Below are 24,472 nucleotides of genomic sequence, written 5' to 3'. Positions count from 1 at the left end.
CCTCGTAACTCCTTTCAGCATTTTTCGCTAATCCTTATAGTTTCGGATTTGGCCCTGAAGGCCTATTTGAAAAATTCACCCTGTATATTGACATATTAATTGTTATTATTATTAGTATTGACATTGTGACTCATTTATTGACATTATTGACGTTATTTGTGATTAAATGTACCAAACTAAAGCAAAAAAAAAAAAATATATAAATTGTTCTCATGAAGTAAACACTATAATCTATATAATTATAATGTAATTTTAAAATTTTGCATGCTTCCCTGAAGCTAAGTGTGAGAAAAATTGTAATATTTCTACCAACCCAGATTGTACCACATTTAAAAGCAAATAAATGAATATAAATATGAATGAATATGAATATGATCATTCGTAGTATATATTTTGCATGGTTAAACGATTCTCGATAAAAAGTACACGCCGACAGTGGTCCGCGCGAAGCCAGGCCGTCTGGCGTGGTATTTGTTCAGGCGGCTTCGACACACAGTGGTTCCCCATACCTAGGGGCGCATAGCAGTCGCGCTACGCCGGACTTACTATCAAACGCTTCTTTGACTTATGTTTAAGCGAGCGCTGGAAAACATATATTATTCACACAAAATTGTTTATTTTTTCAGTATTCAGTTTACATTTGTCTCTTTTAAAATGATATTTTTAAATAGGGAATTTTTATTCGTTACGATGGTTGTTTAGTTACTTGAAAATATTAAAAACTTACTACACCAAAAAAATATAAAGTATTTCTTACAAAAGATGCTGAATTAAGAGATATTTTCATACTTTGTTTAATCCGCCGCCCGCCCTCGCGCGCTTCCCCATGCACTACGGTTTTGATTTGCTCGTTTTCCAGTTTTTACTCATAGGGCATTAGTGTTCTTGATGTAAAAAGTAATCCTATATTATATAAAGTCCTCGAAACTCCAATCTAATTTGTAAGTTTGGTTTAAGCGTATTTAAAATATAGCCTATACCCTATACCAGTGTTTTTCAACCTTTTTGTATACATGACCCCTTTACAGGATAAAAATTCTCACGACCCCCTTATGACATAGAAGAGACAGAAATTTAGTAATTTAAATTTGTATGTTTACCTATCTACAATGGAAAGAAATAGTCTCTGCCTATGATTCTTACAAGATAATAAATCAGAATATGCTAATCATTTATATAACCCTGTTTGGTACTTAAAGTTAGCATTTCTTTTATTTCAGATCTTTTTAGCCATCTTAATAAATTAAACAAGAGCCTCCAAAGGAAAGAAGAAAATATTTTAACAGTTAAACATAAAGTGAAAGCATTTCATTTCAATTAAAACTTCGTATTTTGTCATCTTCTCTGTAAAAAATATAGTTAAGTATGTTCCGTATGTCCAGAAGACTGTTGATGATTATGCAAAAACCAATCACCTGTAGTAAGGGCTCACATTCCTTCTATGATACAGAGCTTACATCATTTGCAAGAGAAATTATTAACATACTTTACAGACTTGAACTCTGAAGCTGACAATGGATGTACGTGGATTTTGGCCCCTTTCTTTTATAAGGCATTATAGTTGGCAGATCCCACTAAAAAACTGAAGAAAAAACTTGTAGAGTTAGCAACTGATGGCGTGCTTAAAATAGAATATCATTCGCAAAGTGTTGATGTGTCTTGGATGAAAAGAAAAGAAGAATATCCAGAGCCGGCAAAGGAAGCTTTAAATTTATTAATGCCATTTGCCACTTCATACTTGTACGAACTAACGTTCTCCTTAATTGTGGAAATTAAAACTAAAAAGAGAAATTAACTACTACTAAAAATCATTTAATCATTAACATTTCTAACATAGCACCACGCTTTCACAATTAAAAAACACAAGCACATCCTTTTCACTGATATTGTATTTTTATTGTAGTGTTGTAATTTTTCTTTTGCCGTCTATCATCCGAGTAGGGTATCCCGACCCCCCTAGTGAGGCTTCGCGACCCCCCTGGGGGCCGCGACCCACACGTTGAAAAACACTGCCTACATATACCTACATTTTTGTCTATATATTTTATAGTTAGTGATTAATAAACAATAATTTCAAAGATTTCAAAGATTTTAAAACAAAGTAACGAACACACGCTTTTTAATTGAAATGTATAAGCTTGATACACGTGGCGACGCATACATGAATGCATACTGAAAGCACACGGCGAGGAAGATACCTGGAAAGTAAATATCAATATGCGAACATACCGATCGCAGTGGGGTTTCATATGAAACCAATAACATTCGCTTCCACGGGCTTGTAATTTAACCAGCTCCATTCGCGTGTTTCGCAATAAAATGTATCCAAGGTTTTTATATTATTTGTCTCTTTCCCGGATTTCAACGATGATTTAGTATCCATACTTTTATATTTAAATTAAAAATAGATAATATTTGTTGTTGTTTGTTTGGTAATCAAGTTCGAAAGACTTACGCCTGTTATTAATAAACAATGTATTGAATTTTTGCCCATCAAAGTTTGAAATTTGTCAATTTCTATTAGGCAAATATAAAATTGAAATGACCGTACTTGAGTGAATTTAGTATTTGTTGTTATATGTATATTGATACGTAAACATGTATACATGGTATGTTATATGTACGTAAATATGGTATGTTATTGATACGTAAACGGTAAAAATTCAAGTGTTCATCTATATAAGGTTTATTACTATTATCCGAGTTACCGATTACGAGTGTTACGAGTGTGTTAGATAGGTGTCAGAAAAAAATCAAAATAGCTGATTTTTGGCGCGAATAAGTAACACATGTCAAAAAAAAAGTTAATCGGGCCTATCGAGTAGGGTATCAAATAAAAGGAAATTAAACGGAAATTATAAAATCATATTCGTTTATATATAAAACAGCAAGGTGACTGACTGACTGACTAACTAAATGACAAATTCATTTTTCAGAAATCAACGTGCAGCCGAAATCACTGACCTTAGAATTCTGAAATTTCGCACATAGGTTCTCTATATAGCGTAAATAAGTACAAAGAAAAGCCTTTTGGAAATTTTACCCCTGAGGGTAAAATCGGGGATGTCAGTTTTTTTGGAAACCTTTAATTTTGAAGCAAGTACTATAAAATGTAGTATTTGGCTTTCTGGATATGAACAAGGACACACCTATTTATCTTCTTTCAAAAAATAAACTCCGTAGAGGGTAAAATAGGGGTTGTAAGTTCATTTGAACATCCGTCAATTTTGAAGCAAACGCTATGAAATTTTGTATCTGTCTTGCTGGATAAAAATAATTATGTTCTACCCCTAACGAGGTAAAATAATGGCTGGAACTTTGAATTTCTAAAGTTATATATTTTATAGAGCGTAAATAATGGTGTTTTTTCGTGAAATAGTAGCACGTTTTAAAAAATCTAACCAAACCTATCGAGTAGGGTATCAAAATAAAGGAAACCAAAACGAGATTCCACATAAATTATATATATATATATATATAATACATCGTGATGAATGTCTGACTAAATGAGTAGTGTTGCTGTGCCAGAGTTCTACGCAAAGGGAAACCGCTGAACTTTAATAGTGCTGGAATTTTACTCATAGGTTCTTCATAAATATATGATATAGCGTAAAAAGCACTACTAGGATAAAATAGGATAATATTGTATGACCATCTTTTAATGTTGAAGCTGATACCTACTATGAAACTTTGTATTTGGCTTTCTGGATAAAAATAACGAAACGCCTGTTTCACCGTTTTTGAAAATTCTACTTCAGTCTTTTTAGTGCAGTCGGGTTTTTGAAATTACTTGTGAATGAATTGCTTTATACTCGTATAAGCATTGGATTGCACAAATAAAAGTTATTGCGCATACCAATGCCTGTATGCACACACAGTCAATGAAGAATTCCTTTTTTCCGCTTATGAATTCTCGTCGGGTATTATTGAAAGGCGATAAGGACTTCCCAATGGAATGACAACTTAATTAAAGTGAAAACTTTCCCGATATACCGCTCACTCGTTTACTTAATTCTTGTCTTATTACGATGTTATGGGTAAATCTACAGTTGTTGCTACGGTTTCGTGTACCCACTGATTATTTAAAGGGAGAAACGACTAAAATTGAATACTATTCTGGCACATAACATGAACATTTTTAATAGTAAATATTCAATAATGTAGCAACTAATGAATACACTGCAAAAACAAAACATTTTAAAAATAGGCAACATCTTTATTTTTAATTTTTCAGGGGTTGTTGAAAGGAAAATAACCGCTTTTATAGCGACAATTATGTGACCAATACCACACAGGGAAACATGGTACAATTTAAAATGTAAATTAAATAAATATAGTTTAAAGAACTAAAAAACACGCTTTTATGATAATAAAAAAATCAACTAAAAAGTAGGAAATAATTTCCAATCTAGGAATCAATTAAGGAACAGTAAATGGTATAATTGTGAAAAAAAGCGTGGGGTGCTCGCTTTATCAGTTTTCGAAAACCATATCAATATTAACAATCTTTTATGTTTTAAATAAGTAGATTGAATTCGCCATCGTGCTATTATAATATAATATATATTATAATGTACAAGTATAGTATAGGTGTATTAATTTAAATTAGATCCATTAGTATGTATGTTACGATTGCAAGTCAATCTACTACAGTCAAAACATAAAATATTTTTAATATTGATATGGTTTCATAAGATGTTGTTAACTTAGCTAATTACGACATAATTTTTAACAGAAGGTCTCTTAGTAGGGACTGAGTAAATTAACTGACTTGCTAATACATGGATCTCAAACCTTTTTACGGTAGAAAAACTAAGTTGTGAGACTTGCTTTTTTTAACAAGTTATGTTTTTTGTTGGCATCTCATTTCTTTTCATAGCACTACTTTTCCAGTTGAACTCAGTTGTAACTATACTATTATACTCGCAGGGCGCTCCCTTCGTTTCGTTTCGTATTTCCTTTTACGCTCCAACCCAATAATACCGAAACATACGCCCCAAAAACAATGTCTTAGTCGCTAAATTGTAAAAATTGTCGCCGGCCATTTTTGTCACAAAATAAAATATTTAAATTGGATAATGGAAAAAAAAACTTGCGGATAGATTCTAAACGAAAACTTAGATTAAACCGACATGTGGAGTTTTTGAAAGTACACCGCGTCAGCCAACATGTTACATACTACTAATTCTATCTCATCCTACAACATATTACAATAAAAAAAAAAAAAAAAAAATGTTTTATTGATTAAAGTACATTTACATACAAATCAAGGCGCAAGGGCCCCTGTACTGGGTTGGTAGCCCGTATTACTGGGTGCCCCGCTCATCACCAGGACAAAATTTAATCAAGTATACAAATACAAAATATATAAAAATAGTTTTAAGAATAATGACTACTTAAATTAAGGCATGTCCAACTCATATAAGAGCGTATGTGTGTGTGTGTGTGTGTGTGTGTGTGTGTGTGTGTGTGTGTGTGTGTGTGAGTGTATGATGGTGTGTCTTAGTGTTTGTGAGTGAAAGAGTGTATGTGATCCGAATTACACTAGCACTGATATAATGAAAGCAAATAATATCTTATAACAGTTGTTCTGTTTCATCATAGTTTAGTTGCAACAAGTATTGTATAGTGACTTCTTTCAGCTTTGACATAGTTAACGGGTAAATGTTTAACTTGCTGTCAATTATGTTGTAAAGAGTGGCAGACTGGCATCTATACTGCTTTTTCTTGAATTTTGTTGTACAGGTTGGTATATGACAAACTTTAGGTCTTCTACGTTTGTGAGCCTGACTACTTATGTAAGGTAATTGCTGATGAACTTTTTCCACAGAACGCAAAATATAAAGCTGACGGGTGGTAAGCAGATTATGAGAGTTATATAAGTCGAAGGTAGAAAATCGCACAGGTTTACTAAAGATAACTTTAAGAAGAGCTCTTTGAGCTCTTTCCAAAGCCAACAAATGAGTCTTTGCTGCTCCACCCCAAACCGTAATACAATAACCTAAAACAGATTGCGCTAGTGCTTTATAAGTGGTTGTTAACAGCCTTTCGTTTGCTACTTGTCTCAGTTTTTTGAAGACCCACATCAGTTTTCTCATTCGATCACTGATGGCACGAATGTGATGTTTCCAGGTAAGATGTTGATCGATGGTAACTCCGAGATATTTTATGTGATCTACGTTAATTATATTATCACAAACGCAGTCAATAAATTTTGGATCTGCACATGTATGAACTTTTAAATCAAAATCAGTATGAGGTAAGTTACATTTACGAATTGAAAAAGGTACATATTTTGTTTTTAGTGTGTTAAGTGTTAAAAGGTTAAATCTCAGATAATTAGAAATATGAAAAAGGCCCTCCTCCACAACAACCTTTAATTTCTCCCAGGACTCCTCATGAAAGATTAGGGCGGTATCGTCTGCGTATGAATAAATTTTGCAATTTTGGAGATTGAGGTTACATAGATCATTTACATAGATGAGAAATAAGGTAGGCCCGAGGACACTACCTTGTGGCACCCCATATGCAATGTGAGATATATCACTTATAATATGGTGATCACCTAATTTAAGCTGTTGTTGGCGGCCAGAGAGGTAATCTTTAAAAAGTAAGTGTGGTAGGCCTCTTACACCAAAGTTATAAAGTTTGTCAAGAAGGATATTCGTGGAAACCGAGTCGAAAGCTTTTGCTAAGTCTAGGAATACACCTAGACATTTACGGCCGGAATCTAAGTGCCTGCTTATTTCGTCTGATAATGCCAATACAGCGTCTTCAGTTGAAATACCATTTCTGAAACCGAATTGTTGATTAGACAAAAAATTATTTTCAACAAGATACTTTTTTAGGCGGTTATTGATAATCTTTTCAAAAATTTTAGCCAGCACCGTTAGGACCGAGATAGGTCTGTAGTTTTCAACATTGTCTTCACATCCACCTTTAGGTATAGGAGTCACCACACTTCTTTTGAAACACGAGGGGAAACATCCTTTTTCTATGCAAAGGTTATAAATATGACACAGTATGGGTATAAGAATGTGTCTAGCAGTTTTGATTAATGATACGGAAATATTATCCCATCCTGGTGCGGAGTTACTTGAGAGATTATTTATAACCATATATATTTCAGCTGGATCGGTATTTAAAATTACAAAGGAATTTAGTGGAGTCACATTCTGAGAAAAGTTATTAGTTGGAGACTGAGAGGGAATAATAATTTTTTCAGCTAAATTTTTGCCAGCATTCGAAAAGTGATTGTTAATGTAGTTAGCAGATTCCAGTGGGGTAGCTTTAATTGTTGCAAGTTTATGAGTAGCATTATTTTTATCATTATTAGTGTGACATATAGATTTAATAGTTTTCCACAATTGTTTAGGGCTGTTACTCGCATTATCTAATTTAATACTTTCATAGTTATTTTTAAGTTTACGGACAAGTTTTTGGCAATAATTTCTGTAACGTGTGTAGGTTAATTTTAAAATTTTGTCGTGGGGGTTCTTTTTAACCTTAATGTGAAGCTTATCACGGTTGCGTATACATCGAAGCACACCAGGCGTAATCCACGGTTGGATACAACGTTTACGGTTAGGAATAACAATTATTGTTTTATTATTATTTATTGCAGAAGTGATACGAGTTACCAAAGTTTCGGCAGCTATACTGGGGTCTGTAATGTTTAGGATTTCTGTTAAGTTACATTTTATTTCTTGTAGTATTGCGGGGTAGTTGTGCGAAATTTTGGTTTTGTGCATGGAAATACGTGCATAGTTAAGCATAAGGTTTAATATAACAGTAGAATGGTCCGTTGGGGCATTTGAAAGTACAACAGATTTGGCAGAGAAAGTACTTTTTAACATTATATGATCGTAACACATTTTATCCCTGGTTGGTAGCCTGTGTGCCGGTAATAAGCCATGGTAAGCTAATGTAGTTAGGTAGTTATCACAGTTAGAGTCATTAGTATTGAATTTGATATCGATATTTATGTCGCCGGTTAAAATAATATTTTTAAATTTTTTATATTTATAAAGGAGTGACTGCAAGGAAGAAATGAATTCATCGGTGTTGCGTATAGAAGGTGTACGATATATCCCAATTATGACCGTGTCTTTAAGTGTAACTAGAAGACAAGATGCATTTTTTATAGGAGGCTCCGAAACTGTATATACAAGATTTTTCTTTATGTAGCATGTGACTCCATCACATTGATTTATATTGTTTTTTGTATAATGAGTGTTATAATTATTACTAAGCGGGGGTACAGATTTATTATAAGATAGGTGGCACTCAGTCATAACTAGCACTTATAAAGGCGAAAGTTTGTGAGTATGGATGGATGCTTGTGCCTTATTTAAGCTATTTATCGGATTTGGATTAAACTTTACAATATTACAGCCTACAAGTATATCAGAATAGCCTGTAGAATACAATAGGTTCCAATAGCTCTCCGTGTTCTGACACGCGCTTGGCCATTTATTTCATGCTACGCTTTATTTAGGCAGTCCCTACTTTATTAAGAAATTAAGCACACGCATCATTTTACTCTTAATATTACATACTTCTGAAATCAAACCTCAAATTTTGTCAACGTTCCCTCTGGGATCCATCGTTTTGATTTGATCTAATACCATTACAAATGAAATATAACTTAAGAATAATACGTTAATGATTATAGAAAATGAATGGCTAATATAGCTAATAATGTAAGTTAAAAGTTATCCATATATAAATTTATATTTTATAATTATATAAATATAATTTTTAACAAAACAATTTTTGACAATTTTATACCTCCAAACACAAAAGGCACGCTAACGTATCGTTAACAAGCTGACGTATCGACAACTTTTCCAGACTCTTTGTGCAGTCAACCGAAAATGCGTCGAGCCAGGTGTCAATTCTCTGTATTGAACACCTGCGTACACAAAGCACAAAGTGAAGGCTAAAATGAAAGGTCATTTTAAAATAAAACCGTGTGCATACTGTAGTTCCATACAGAATTAAGTTCATAAAATGTTAATTACTTATTCGTACGTTTATTTATCGATATAATATATATCTACTGTGTCAGAATGTGTGTCTGAGTCTTCTATTCAGTTCAATCAGTTTAAATCGATTTAATGATATTATTATTTTATGGTACCTAATTATATTATAACGCGCATATACGTAATATATTTTCCTTCTTTTGCATCTAATCCATAACTACGAAGAAAGCTATTATAAAGTTATGATAAATCTGAAAAAAAATTAAAATCAATATTTACTTAGGCACTCTTACAAAAGTATGTATTTACTAATAAAAACCGCGGCTTCGTCCACGTTTAAAAAGATCAAGAAATAGTGTGAGTCTACGTCATAAAATAACCTTTTGTCTAAATTTCAAGGCTGTAAGTACGAGTATATTAGTTTAGGCTCTGCGATAATTAATCAGTGGTTTCGTTTTCAATACGCTTTTATATTAGCTTGGGTTGTATCTATGTATGTAGGTATGTATGTATGTAACGGAATCTTTAAACCCTATAATTATCAACTTCGAACGTTCAGTTTAATTTAAAATTTTGAATAATTATCAAAAACCGATGACAATACACGATTTTAATAATTTTGTACCATTGTCCTTATCAACATCCTCAGGATTAACGATTTTCGAGGCGACATTGTTCCAGCGCCTTAGAGAAAGTTCATCGCAAAGTTACTAGATTGCAACAATTATTACTTTTTAGTTTCTAAAAAACTAAAAAACACGCTTTTATGATAAAATCAACTAAAAGTTGAAATGAATCAATTATGTTAATATATGTTACAATTTAAAAAAGAATAAGATACCATGCTACAGGTAATTCTTGTTAATAATCTAATAGGGTTTTGTACTTTGTCCCTGTAGTTCCGGGACAACAGGGCTACGTTATCTCTGCCTGTCCTAAGAAGCGATTAAAAGGGGCTTCCGGGTCATGGGCGGCAAGAGTGGCTGGCTCCCGGCCAGCGACCCCGGGAAGGACGGCAGTATGTGTGGCCGCATGCCGTTGTAGATGTGGTGAGCTTATGCTCACCTGGGAGGAGCCTGATGGGGCAACGCGAGGATGGCCTCAGTGGGGGTTTAGTGCGGTAAGAATCCCACATAACCCCGAGCTCCCACGGCATAGGGTACCTTTTGAAGGTTTTCCCTCGTAAACAAAAAAGAAAGGGTTTTGTACTTTCATTTTGCTGATTTTTACAAGCACTTATATGCAACGTCTGTAATTGCGTTCAAGTAAAATTCAAATACGAAGAATCACTTCTTTTTAAAAAATACGTATTTGTTTGTGTGTGTCTAATCGTGTATTTGATGATTAGGGCACTGACAGTGTTGTAAATTACGAAAATGGTTTGTACGGGAAATTTTGTCAACATACGTAGGTATATCGGGTTGTGCCTGTGCACCCCTGTGCAGAGTTACCTACGAGCTAATGAAGCGAGCTTTGAACGCGAGCGTGCACAAGTAATATTTATTTGATTGCAATCCTTTTGTTATAGAGAGATTTTAAACATGTGTGTACCTGCCTTATTTAAACCTACCGCAGATTTCTGTCAAAGCAAAGGGTAACGATAATATTACGAAAGCTAAATTTATAAACGAATAATATAATTACGGTATATTATATGCTGTTTTACTATACCCCTATCACAAATAAAGTAAACTTCATATTATCCATCCACCAGCCTTTAAGAGTCCACTACTGGAAAAAGACCTCCTCTAATCTGCGCTTCTCCGACCGGTCTTGAGCCTTTTGAATCCAGCTGTTACCCGCCCTCCGCTTCAGGGCATCAGTGCACCTGGTTGGTGAGCGTCCAGTACTAATTTTGCTTAGACGTGGTCTCCATTCCAGGACCTTCCCATCCCATCGATTATTTGTCCTACGAACTATGTAGTAGCCCATTCCCACTTCAGCTCGCTTATTTTGAGAGCAATGTCGGTAACTTTCTTTCTCCTATGGATTTCCTCGTTGTGAATTCTGAATAATTTGTATTTATAAACATTCCACTACAAGACTATAATATGATGACTATTTTACAAGGTATAGGGTATTATGTAGTTTTCTTATTAGCTGTCATCTTATTTCTTTCAGTTTATATCTCATTTTTATTTTTTTATTGATATCACGATTATTATCCGTTATTCTCCATATCAATCTTGTTTCTGTCTCTTTAACAATTATAATACATATATATGATCTTACTTCTAATACATGTTCCTCTTGTCACGTTACTATAAGTTTCAAATTCTTGATTTCTTCTTTATAATGTTTATGTTGTCCATTATCATGATAATATTATATATGCCTTGCATAAATCGTAAAATATACGTTTCTATACCAGTTACATAGCATTGTTTCCATATTTCTATTTATTTATAGATTCAAAATATTATAGCTCTATTTTCTTAGATATATAGATATAATGAAATGTGAAAATTATATGAGAAGTTATTACATTATAAAAAGGTATAATCAGCCCGATATGATTTTTGTCATCGTTTATCCTAGAAGCCCCATCATATTTATGGTCTTATAAATCATTCACTCATACGTCACATCGATATTCGATAAATGTAAACCGAAATGTAATGTATGTAACAGATATGTACCACATTTAGATACTTTCCCGTCCACGGAGTGATTCGTCAGAGCGTTTTGATATTCGCATGAGTAGGAGCTCTAATATACGAGAGACACAACTCATGTATTAGTTTACGGTCCTTCGTATATTACTTCCCTAAAGTTTTAATAAAATACTTTAGTGTGTGAACGATGTAGATTTGGGCTTATAGGATTAGGTTAATCTAATCATGTTATATTAGTCGTTATATCTTATATATAAAATTCTCGTGTCACAATGTTAGTTACCATACTAATACGAAACGGCTTTAGCGATATTCACCAATATTTATATATATATTCAGTAGATGTGAGTATCAGCTACTATATACTACTAGAATAACGACTAATGTAACTGTAGATATGAATCATCCAATATATATATATATATATATAACTATATAATATATATGATTCCACATTCGATTAAGATCGGCAATTAGATCAAGATCTGTTAATCAATCAAGATCAAGATTAAGATCTGTTTTGATCAATTGCACATCAAAAGCATCAGAACATGTAATCATACGGGGCAATAGTGTTAATTATGTAGTTAGTTTCATTGGATTGACAATGTGCTTGAAGCGTATGTACGGGTCATAACGCTTCAGATTAATGTGTAATTAATGGAAACTAAAGCCTATTACTCACCGAAAACCTCTCAATGCACTGGTTGGTAGTCTGGAGGCAATAGAAGAATTGGTTAAAGGAATAATAAGGATTAGCAGCGTTGTTCCTAGGGATGCGGGAACATAAGTGTTTTTTCTTGTGCGGCCGATTTTTTCTTAGCCAGAAGTCTTCCCTGCTCAGTCTTCTTAGGTGAAGACAGGTAATAGCACGATGGAGCGTAACCTGTAACAGAAAATGAACTTTATTACAAAGCATACACACATTTTGTCATGATCGTGTCCACAGTCTTCCCCTGGATAAGGCGAAAGACTAAGGAAACCGGTTGGAGGTATTAGATGAACAAATTGAAAAACGTGATAATAAAGATAAAGCTTAAAAAATATGAGAGATAGCTAATTCGATTCACAATGACGTATGGAAAAATGTATTTCAAGCATTTTCAGCGCATAAAAAAATATTTTTTTTTAAACAAAATAAGTAAGATGTAATAAAAATGGCGTTACTTTTTTTCATTAATAAATTAAAAATAATTTCGAGGTAAGTTATTTAAAAAGGAGATCCGAAAATAAGAGAAAATCTACAGTAAAACCTTCCCAATACCCAGAACTCTACCATAATTATATAAAAAAAAGAAAAAGTCTTAAATTATATAATAATTATAAAAAAATTATAAAAAAAATATATAAAAAAAAAGAAAAAAAGTCTCTGCGCGCCCGTTACGGCAGGGACGCTTTACTGGCGAAAACAGTATACCGCATGAAATAGTTTGTTCTTACTATTAAATACTAGTTTTTTCGCGCGGTTTCGCCCGCATTTAAAAGAAAATAATATGGCATACTAACCTACATAATACTGAAGATTCGTACCTTCATTGGAATACCAGTGGCGCCATCTGGCGAAAATTGGTCCTACCATCTCCGAAACATTCGTGGGCTCATGGACAACAACTTTGCTAAAGATCATCACTTGATCAAATGCAAACTTTTCGATTCAATCCTTACTAATATCGATTAAAATAATCGATTTTTGTTGTCCAAAACATCGATTCTCCGATTAATCGATCTTACTTTCGGATTTATAATATTAGTAAGGATAAATTTAAAAATTTGAAAAGAATATCCCATTAGCTTTGTTTAAAGTTGATTTTTTTTTCAATCACCTTTTGCATAAATAGCGACATATTATTTTATTAATAAATTGATCAGTTTTTTTAGGATGAGATATTTAAAAAGATCACGCAATAACATTTACTAAAAGTTTTTTTTTTATTTTGTTAACAACAATACTATCAAGGAACTGTGAAGTAGACCAATTCGCACTTGGCTAGCGTGGTGGACTGTGACCTTTACCCCATTTTACTTTGAGAGAAGACCCGTGCCCAGCAGTGGGACAGTAACTGGTTGACGACAAAACCGTTTCTCTAGCAATAGTTTCATTTTATTTCATAATATTAATAAACACAAACTATTTTCTTGGTCCAATTTACAACTTTTATTATTCCCGCGTAAAATACAAGTCTCGCGCCAAGCGCGTTCTTTTTCTTTTTTTATGCTAATGCACACAATCGTATAACCCACACAGCTAGTGACTATATAAATGGGCACTTATTATTGTAAAAAAAAACACATCATGAAAATAATACAAAATAATACTATGAGTAATTAAATAATTTGAATATATTGGTAACTATATAGACAAAGGGCGCAATTGCCAAAATAGCCTTTTAAAATGAAGGTTTATTTTTAAAAGCCATTTGCGCAATAACTTAATAAATAAAGGAATGAATTTATGTGAAAAACGTAACAGGCGGGCGGGAAACTAGATTATTTTGCAGCGACGGCTGTTGATAGGATTTCGATCAATAATATACCACCCACACTATTTGCACTCGCGTGAAGCGGATATGGAAAATATATTTGTAGCGTTATAGGTGTTTCGTTGAATTTATCTTGTCGTATCTGTAGCTACGAAAGGTTAGGTTTAATAAATATATATCGCCCGAAGTCCTTAGAGTTATGTTCTCGTATGTAGATATGACGATTTGATTTGAATTACTGTCAAATCCAATCGTCTACATCGTCGTCTTAGATTCATATGTGTACTAGGTGTACCATAATTTTAAAGTGGTACCCATATCACTAGCATTAAGGAAAAGTAATTCCATAGGTTAATTACAATTCAAAATTAAATAAATAAACGTTCATTTAGTAACGATAAAATGACGTTGTCTCGTTTAACAATTATTCATGACGCGGTAAGTTTATGACTAATTGATTTAATATTACAACGTAAATATACATATTTATATTCTTATTATTCATTAGAAGTAATATAAAAAATAATAATAATCTATAAGTATTTATATTTGTGTCGTGAACACAGACCTATATAAAATAAATACAGGTCTGTGGTAGTGCAGCATTAAGGATACAAATAGGGTTGTCGGCCATTTTGTCTGACTTACATATCGTTAACGCCGCGCAAATGCACCTCCATTATTTATACCTGAATGCACGATGTCCTTAGAATATTTTTACATGACTGCGTAGATAAGTATAGACATCTCACTGCCTTGTAATTGAAGGAAGCCATTAAATGACTTAAACGGCTGACAATTCTGTCAGTCATTTAATGGCTGTCATGGTGTAATTTACGCGGAACAATGTCGCGAACAATGCCATGAAGTCGAAGAAAAATTGCGAAGAAATATCGTTACATTCGTAAATGATCTAAAAAATACGTTATTTTAAATATTTTTAAAACACGATAATAGATGACAGTGACAATTTCAATTGTCAAAACTGGTGACATTTTTTTGTTAGAAGTGAGTGATTTTTAGTAATCTATGCATGAGTGTAATAATTTCCGTATCATTCTTTCAGCAATGTTTGAAATAAGCCTTTTTTTATAACATATAATTGTTATATTTCGAAATTTGGCTAAGATTAATTGTTATTAATTACCAAACTATTCAATTTTTTAATTAAATACATTATATACTATTTTCTAATTACGATATTTGTAGGTAAAACGATGGATAGACTGATTACCCTGATGGATTATGATGGTGGTTAGGTGGAATATTCAACGCTGGTGGAAGACACTTGATCGATATCATATTTTATAATTGGCAAAAAAAAAGTTACACTTCCTGGTAAAGATTTCTATTACTCAAAATCTTTTTTTTATTTAGTACAAAAGTTGTTCAAAAACAAAAAAGGGTGTTTAATTTTGCGCCACATATACATATACAAAAATATGTTATTATAATCTCCGTTTAATTTCCTTTCATTTGATATGCTACTAGACAGGTTCGGTTAACTTTTTTTTTTATGTGTTACTATTTCGCGCCGTAAATCCGCCATTTTTTCTAGGTCTATGGTGTTAACCTATCTAAGGACACTCGGGTCATTGAGACAAATATAATGACACCTTAACTGTTGAAATTCATCCAGACGTTTGTTAGATCCGATCGAATAAAGAAAGACAATACAAGATAAGCGCGAAAAACATAACGCCTCCTTGGCAGTCGGGTAATAAGATGTAGTTATTTTTTAGTAGAGACGAGACCTAAAGTTTAAAAAGAAAACTAAAGAAAATATCATACTCTACCTAACAAAGCAAACCGCAACAATTTAAATACGAGTAGGTATGTAGATTAAAATTAAGCAAGTGCGCTTGTAGATGTGTAATGTACATTGCACAATCTGCATTTAATGACTACATTACATTTGGTTCTTCAGACGAACGTTGCTTTAACGGATTTCAATTAACTGATATAAACCTATAGAGTATCACAATGTAATTTTCATCAATACGTGTATGTGGTCCAATGGCTTTCAATTAAGCCGCATGAGGGGGACAAATAACGCGTGCTACACTGCGTGCAATGCTGCAATGTTGCAAGTGTCCCGAAACATTCCTTGCAATATCACGTGAAGCGCGACTCGAGTGTATTGACACTCGCCCGCGTCGAGGGTTGCATTATAAGAACCGGTACCCAAACGGAATAAACGGAACCCTATTACTAAGCCGCGGTTGTCTGCCCATCTGTCTGTCTCTCCCCCCCTATAACAATAGTGGCCCCTATAACAATAAACACCAAAATAAAAAAATAAGGATCGCCATAAAAGAAACTGCATTTTTATATTAAACCGTAATAGGGAGACAGTTCCATTTTTAACGGACTTCATTTATAATACATTTAATTATACGAGTGCTAGAATAACAAATACTTAAAATAAAAAATAGAAACGAAAATTTGATTATACGGAACCCACTCTGTGTGAGTTCAGCTTGTTCATTACAGTATCATACGCCGCACAGTAGAACGTAGCGTAGCTATTTCGTAGCGGTATGCGTAGGCAGTTCACGACCTATTACTAAATCAATCACAACCAACTTTTGCATACAAATTTGCTAGACATTTTTTATTTTCTTAAATAGGATCTGAGTTCTTATCACAAGTGAATCAAACGAACTCAGGCTCGATTTCATTCCATCGTTTAATTATTGTGTTCCCATGGCCACGTCTCAGCGCCATCAGACCTTCAATATGATGTAGACCAGAGAACTTTTCAAAACGAAAGGTAAGAGGAGCTAGAAGGAGTCACGTTATTTTATTGCAAAGTTTCTATAGCCACCTTCAAACACTATCAGAACAGCTCCATGTTATACTAATTTTGCATTGTCATTCGATTTACGTATCCATGTAAAAATTTCAGCTCAATCGGGTAGTGGTAAGTGGTTTAAATTTTGCAACATTCCATTAACGGCACACACTGGACTCATGAGAGTAAATTCATGTTGCTATTTTGAAAGCGTGAGGTGCATTATACGAAATTTCTGAACAAGTTTTTCATTTCGGAATTAAATTAATAAAATATTATAACAATTGATTTCTGACATTCTGACAGAATACTTGCAGAAGAACAAATTTTATTTAATAATGATGAAGATTTGTAAGTGATTTAACAGCTTACCTTATGACTGTGGTCTGTCTACGTGCTATCTGCTGTGCGGTATCCAACCCATGCTCGTAAAGCCCCGGTAGACGAGACCTGTAACAAAGAAACACAAATTTTATAATATGTATGATATTTTCTTAGACATTTTTTTAACCAAAAAAGAACCGACTTCAATATCACTACAAAGTGAGTACTACATTATGTAACGAATTGAAGGGGGCAATGATTGCCCAAGAGCAAGTCGAATTCGCTCACGGAGGAATCCATACCACCAAAATGTTATTTTTTTTATTTTTATATTTTATTTGCTATTATAGCAGACATTGAAGTAAAATTTAATTAGAGAACAAAAAACTCTTCTTGTATGTCGACCCCATAGATATATTATCCTACTGATTAATATAATATATCTATGATTGTTGTCGATTGTTGTCTAAGTATCATGATGACAGTGACATAAATGACATCATGATTTAGTGCAAAACAGAATTGTTACATTCCATAGCTATCGGAAAAGTTAATGTGATAATCCTTAAAACCTCTTTCTGTAAAATATGCGATATTTTCTAGCCAATTTCATGGTGTCAATTTCAGATGCCGCCTTAGTAAAAATTTAACCTGGTGTTTTTCCCAAACCCGCAAAGCATATATGGTCCCTGTTACTCGCGACGGTAACGCAATACCAGCGTTAAACCAAAATGGTTTATCGCTTAACTGCTCAAATTCCCACGACAACCAATAACTTTCTATCGCATGCTAGTAATTAATCATTCGGGCCCTACCTACATTTTTTGAGAATAAACGCCTAGACAAATTGTTAAATTTCAATTTTTCGTAGGTAAAATTGTTTACGATTGTTAATAACTAACGAACGTATATCGGGTAACGTATGCTAAATATGTATATATGTAGGAATACTGGCCCTATGAGAATCCGGAGACTCAGGGGCGTGAAAGGCTATAGTTTAAGGAGAAATACGAATCGGATCATTAGAACTAGAACTAGAAACTAGAAAGAAAACAAAAAAAAAAAAGTGGATGATCAACATCATTCAAGATTTAGGAATCAGTATAATATATAAATATAATTATATATATCGTAGTACTAAGTATTTGACGGCCTATAGTCTAATAATTTTATTTGTTTGAAGAGGAACCCAAAAATTTAAGAGGTTTCGTCGGTGGATCACGAAATAAACAGTATGTCCCAAATGAGCGCAGAGTTCACAACTATGTACCAAACAATATTTATTTAAATTATTTTTACATTGTACATTTTACTAGACATATAAGTTTGTGTATTGTATGTGCAAATGTGACGAATGCTGACGTTAAACTAAGAATTCCATTAAAGAGGAAATTACATTTCTTCGTGAACTCAGTATGTTCGACGTTCGTAACTAAATGGAAAATTTATCATACTTACGTAGTTACAATGCGTTACAAATGCTGCATAGAAATATTCGCTTTGAAAACCCGATCGATAGATTTCTAGGCGGGGAATCAGGGGCGGAGCTTATTGTAATACTATATCTAGCTATTTGTTGTGATTGGTGGAATTATTGGATTTTCAAATTTCTAGGAATATACTGAACTACCTGAATAACAAAACAATATCCTATTTTACCTCTTTTGGGGAAGGCATTTCCAAAGTAAAGTATTTACGTTTTTGTGACCGAGACAATCCTATATTTATTTAAAAATTCATATTGGCATCTTCAAACCTGGATCTGGAACTGGTGTGCAATAAAAGAAATTTTAATACTTATGTTACGTATAGGCTGCTGGTATAATAATAAAAGACGATATTACGGCTTAAAAAGCGGCGCGGGCGGCGGCAGAGCAAGCAGCAATAGTGTGGTCCAGTCGAATCGTCCGATCATCCGATATACGCGCTTAAAAAAGCACGGGAAACCGCCGCGGCGTGAATTACGGTTTCTTTGCCGAAGTCCACGTTTGAATCTTTATTATGTGACACAGATTATGAATACAGGCTCATATTATTTTAACATATTTTCTCATTTATATTTTAAGATTTTTTAATAAATATTTTATATCTTAATCTCTCGTGCACAACCTACTAACAAGATTTTTTACCTACCATGTACTTGCATTGTACACTACTAATGTTTTAATGCATTTCAAAAAGTGTTAATTCGTGTCCTGACAAAGCCCAATACAATTTTTTATTACACTTGCTTAAAAATCAGTGGTCTTTTAAAATAAAAAATCCATTGTCTGTTCTTCTATCCATAAAAATATCGCGAAGAAACCTGCATACCCACTTGGCCAACGCTGTGGACTACTAGTTAGGCCTAATGCTTTTCATTCTGAGAGGAGACCCGTGCCCAGCAATGGGACAATAACGGGTTGATGATGATGATGTTAAAAAATAGGCTTCATCTATTAATAAGAGTACCGGATGAAAAACGTAATGAATAGTTCAGTTTAATGAATGCGTGATGTATAACTGAGTAAAGAATTTTTTAGTATTTTTTTTAAACTGAAGTATGGCGTATATTGTATTTTTTTAATTTTAAGTTTATTCTATGTTATTTGAATAGTGTTAATTTTTCATTACTTTAATTATTTTATTATATTTCGACGTATTATACTATATATTTTACTACTACATATTTTACCATAAATTTCACAGTAGCTAGGAATCTAAGTTTAGTTCTGAAAAAGCAGCCTGTATTATTCCATTATGAGATAGAGTAATTTATAAGGATCAAACTCTGGGAAGTAATTATTAATGACAATCCAAAGGAAAAGGCAAATTATCATACTGACCTACTTTTGGGATATATCTTTATGTTTTAAGACCACAGACTTCCTATAGGTTTACTGAATTTTTATCAAAATTCTAGCCCCAGTAGTTTCGGAGATCAGGGGGAACGGTCATTTTTGTCTTCATTTGGCCCCCAAAAACCCACTCTTCAATTGTAAATCAATAGATTACGTTATCCTTCCTCTTTGGGTTACGGAAAGGCGTGTGAGTACCAAATTTCAATTTATTTGGTCCGGTAGTTTCGGAGCAACGTGGTTGTTACAGACGGACGGTCTGACGCACGAGTGAGATTATGAGGGTTTCGTTTTACAATTTCATATAAAGGCAAAAATAAACATCGTGAGGGAACCAATAAAATAGAAAGTAAATTCTGTGATGATAAAAAAAAAAAAATAACTTATGATTTGTCGATAAAATTGACTGTATTTTATCCGACAACAAAGTCCAGACACGCTGTATAAATCGGTTTCTTTTTGACTCATTAAAAAGAAAAAAATACATAAAAGTCGCCGTAATGTTTTCATAAAAAATATTTAGTTATTAACATTATTAAGACTCATGTTATTTGTATGAACTAAAATGACGTTGAAATAGAATTGTTTTGCTAACACAATGAATCAAATACAACTTCATGTGAGACATTATTAAATTCTTTCGCAAGCTACAAATGAAAAGTAAGAAACTTCCCGCTGGTAAATTTAGAGATAAAGTCGCTCTACACTAATTTCCGCTTTACAGCTCTACCTCGAATGAAATCATGTAGGCTGTCGATACCACTACAATACACTACCACAATGTAGTTGCTATAGTTGTATTTAAAGCACTGGCCTAAGTTCCTATGTATAGTCCGAGATTCGAATTAATTATCACTTGATATGATGGTGAAGAAATTAATTATCACTTGCTTAAACGGTGAAGGAAAACATCGTGAGGAAACCTGCATACCTGAGAGATTTATATAAAAAAAAAATCTTAAAGGTATGTGAAGTCTACCAATACGCACTTGGCCAGCATGGTGGACTATGGCCTAATCCTTCTCATTCTGAGAGGAGACCCGTGCCCAGCAGTGGGACAGTAAGGGGTTGATGATGATGATGATGGTGAAGGAAAAGATCGTAAGGAAACCTACACCCCTGAAATAACATCATCACATACATCATAGAGTTAATTGTATCAGGCGTTACTTTGCGGAAATCCATGCTATTAAGTTAAGATTAAAACTACTTCGCAACAATCCGGTACAATGATGGTAATATGATGGTATATATTTTGATATTATATTGTTGACTCTACGTCGGTTAATCGTTAAGTCACTTAATGATTAACCGTCGTAGAGTCAACTTACCCTGATGATGCTCCGTTTTGGAGCGAAACACTTGTTGGTGGTGGTATGTATGGTGGTGTATATTTTTAATTTTTGCATCTGCAAACGCATACTTTGACCACTAGGCTATCACTGTTTTTTGAAAGATATTATAATTTTACAGGTTAGCGCGATAGACTATGGTTTCAATGTGGAGTGGGACAGTAAAACTCGATATTAGGTATCATCCCTTATAAATAATCAGATGATTTGAAATTCGCAAGAATAAAATATAAGTTTCACTATGAATAAAATGAACATTTTCGTTTTTCATGTCACTTTTGAATATCCCAAAAGCTTTCGGCTATCACTTTGTAACTACACGGTCGGCGGCAAAAAACCTTTACTCGATTAAAATGCCTTGATTGGCGATAAAAGCTTGTGTAATTGAGTGGTTAGTAGTGGATAAAAGCTAATTGGAGGGTAGTGCGCGAAAAGGGTGCAATAAAACTTGTCATGCTATAGATAGACTTTAATTGCAAAATTGAATTTTTATCCCACTCATTATATTATGACGTGCGAGCGAGAAATGTACACAAAAGTTACCATTAGTGATATTATTATTGGTTTAGACAGGGATATAATTGTAATTTTATTAGCTGAGTCAATTATTACCAGCCGACATGATCTCCGTTGTATAGAATATTGTTCACTTAAGCTTTTACTGTGTAACAATGCGACGACGGCAAGGAGGATTAGGTACATGTGGGACGTACGTTGAGTTTTACAGTATCAAAAAAATAAAACTAACAGTTTTCCAAACACCCGTGTGCCCCATTTTAAACAGAAAAATAAAACTTTCTGTTACAGTTGCAACGTAACAATACGTCGGTTGTTAATAAGCTGGGCTACTAACAAGTACTTACGTTTTAAAGTTTATGTTTTCCTCATTAATATTGACAACTTTCTAACTCCTACATTCACAGCTTATTATTTACCTAGTGTATAAGTGTGAGGAAAAGTCTATTTTCTTTTCTGTTCACATTTCTACTTACACTGATGAAAAAGCAGTGATAGCCTAGTGGTTAAGAAAAAAGCAATAATAGCCTAGTGGTTAAGAAACTCGGCCTCTCAATCGAGGCGTCCGAGGTTCAAATTCCAGGCACGCACCTCTGATTTTTCGCAATTATGTGCGTATTAGAAATTAATTATCACTTGCCAACACGGTGAAGGAAAACATCGTGAGGAAACCTTCATTCCTGAGAGATTTATAAAAAAAATCTCAAAAGGTATGTGAATGACATAGTCCACCGCGCAGGCCTGCGGTTTTGTTGGCTTAACCTGTATGTATATAGGTGAAAACCATAGACCTTTTTAGGTTTGTGGTTACCACAGACCTATATTGATATAGGTCTGTGGTAACCACAGACCTATATCAATATAGGTCTGTGGTATTTACCTATAAGTACAGGGTGAATTATTCAAATAGGCCTTCAGGGCCCGTCCCTGTAGTTCCTGGAGTAGAATAGGACTACGGTATCTCCTGCCTGTCGTAAGAGGCGACTAAAAGGGGGCTTCCGGGGTTGCGGGTGGCAAGAGTAGGAGCTCGAACCACCCGTCAGCGACCCCGGGAAGGACGGCTGTATGTGTGGTCGCATACCGTTGTAGGTACACACCAGACGGTGTGGCGAGCGACAAGCTCACCTGGGTGGAGCCCGACGGGGCAATGCGCTAAGAGGACTCCGGTTGCGTTCCTTTGGAGATCCCGGAGTCCTCTGCGCAGCGCCGAGGACGGCCCTTGGGGGGGTTTTAGTAGTAGTAGGGTTTTAGTACCTTTTGAAGGTTTCCCCCTCGTAAAATAAGGCCTTCAGGGCCAAATCCGAAACTATAAGGATTACCGAAAAATGTTAAAAGGAGACTGCATCATTACTTTTTTAAAATATCTTTTTCTCTAGCCGGGAATTGAACGAATTAATTTTGAATAAAAATACATCCTCTATATTATTCCACTATCTGATAGTGTCGCTTCAAGGATTAAATTCTGGGAGTAATGCTATGCGAAAAATTAAAGGTAAGGGATTTTTTAAAAGAAAATTACTATATACGGCAGAGAAGGCCTATTTGAAAAGTTCACCCTGTATACGTAACTGAATCTTTGACACGATTTTGATCCACTTTGAAAAGTCAGTTTAATTTAAAATTATGAAAAATTATCAAGAAATTATTATTATCGCATTCGAATAATTTGCAATTAATAATATAAACTTTGGAAATCCGACCGAGACGCCGAGTTTCAACCACAAGGTCATCAAAACATAACAGGGTCCTCATATCATAAATGCAACAAAGTAAATTTATATATGACAAAGTAAGCATAGTAAATTTATACAAGACTCTTAGACTTAAGAATCGCTTATTCCGCAATGCTTTTTAAATTTACGCACAGTCTTGAAACTGTGTAGAAGAAATGCATTGGCTATTGATAAATACAATTATATAAACATTTAAGACCGTCACTTAGATGTGGTTTACATTAAAGTGCACCGTTATTTGCATGTATCTTTGCATTTTCGCACAGCATGTTATATCCGTAGCATCCTTTGCATCATACTCGTATATGTAATTTGTAACGTTAATCAAACCTATCCAATCTTCAAAAGATATGGTTAAGTAATTCATGGTTTACTCCATTTTAGTTACGGTTAACATGACGTCATTACGAACACTTAGTATTAACCGGTCGATTTCGGTCGGTTAATGTTATAGTTTTTGACAACTACCGTATCCGTCAACGCCGAGTAAAAATCGTGGTGACAAATAATATACAAATGACAAATTATATTAATGACAAGTAACTTGGTGGAAGACAGAATTTCATCGCTATCGTCAAAGTTATTGTTATAGTTAACTTTAAGGCAAACTTTAAACTGTTCTTACCCATCCTTAATTAGCTTTCCTTGGAAGGCTTAATAAAAAACTGGTAACGGTTGTCAATAAATCATAACTATTTATTTTCACTTATTATTTAATTATTCCAATGAATGAGACATAAATAAGTTCGAAAATTTATTCTCTCAAGTAAAAGTAATGTTTATCTTATGTTTAAGAATTTCGCTAAAACCGTATCTAATCGCCAGCCAAAACAA

At 33.8% G+C, this 24,472-nt stretch overlaps 1 protein-coding gene across 1 annotated transcript in view; it reads right to left on the bottom strand.

Moving 5' to 3' along the window:
- Positions 1-24,472, bottom strand: part of LOC140743810 (uncharacterized) — a 36,992-nt gene that overhangs the window by 2,983 nt on the left and 9,537 nt on the right. The window contains exons 3-4 of the mRNA XM_073075398.1: positions 8,835-8,914; positions 6,722-8,302 (exon numbers count right to left, since the gene is read on the bottom strand). Of these exons, the coding sequence (XP_072931499.1) occupies positions 6,722-8,302; positions 8,835-8,914 (1,661 nt within the window). The remainder of the gene's footprint in view (positions 1-6,721; positions 8,303-8,834; positions 8,915-24,472) is intronic.

Source organism: Epargyreus clarus, unplaced genomic scaffold, assembly GCF_041222505.1.
Source record: "Epargyreus clarus isolate Ecla_fem2 unplaced genomic scaffold, WU_Ecla_fem_2.2 ptg000007l, whole genome shotgun sequence".
In the NCBI taxonomy this organism is placed as follows: domain Eukaryota; kingdom Metazoa; phylum Arthropoda; class Insecta; order Lepidoptera; family Hesperiidae; genus Epargyreus; species Epargyreus clarus.
This window is presented reverse-complemented; position numbering and strand designations above follow the sequence as displayed.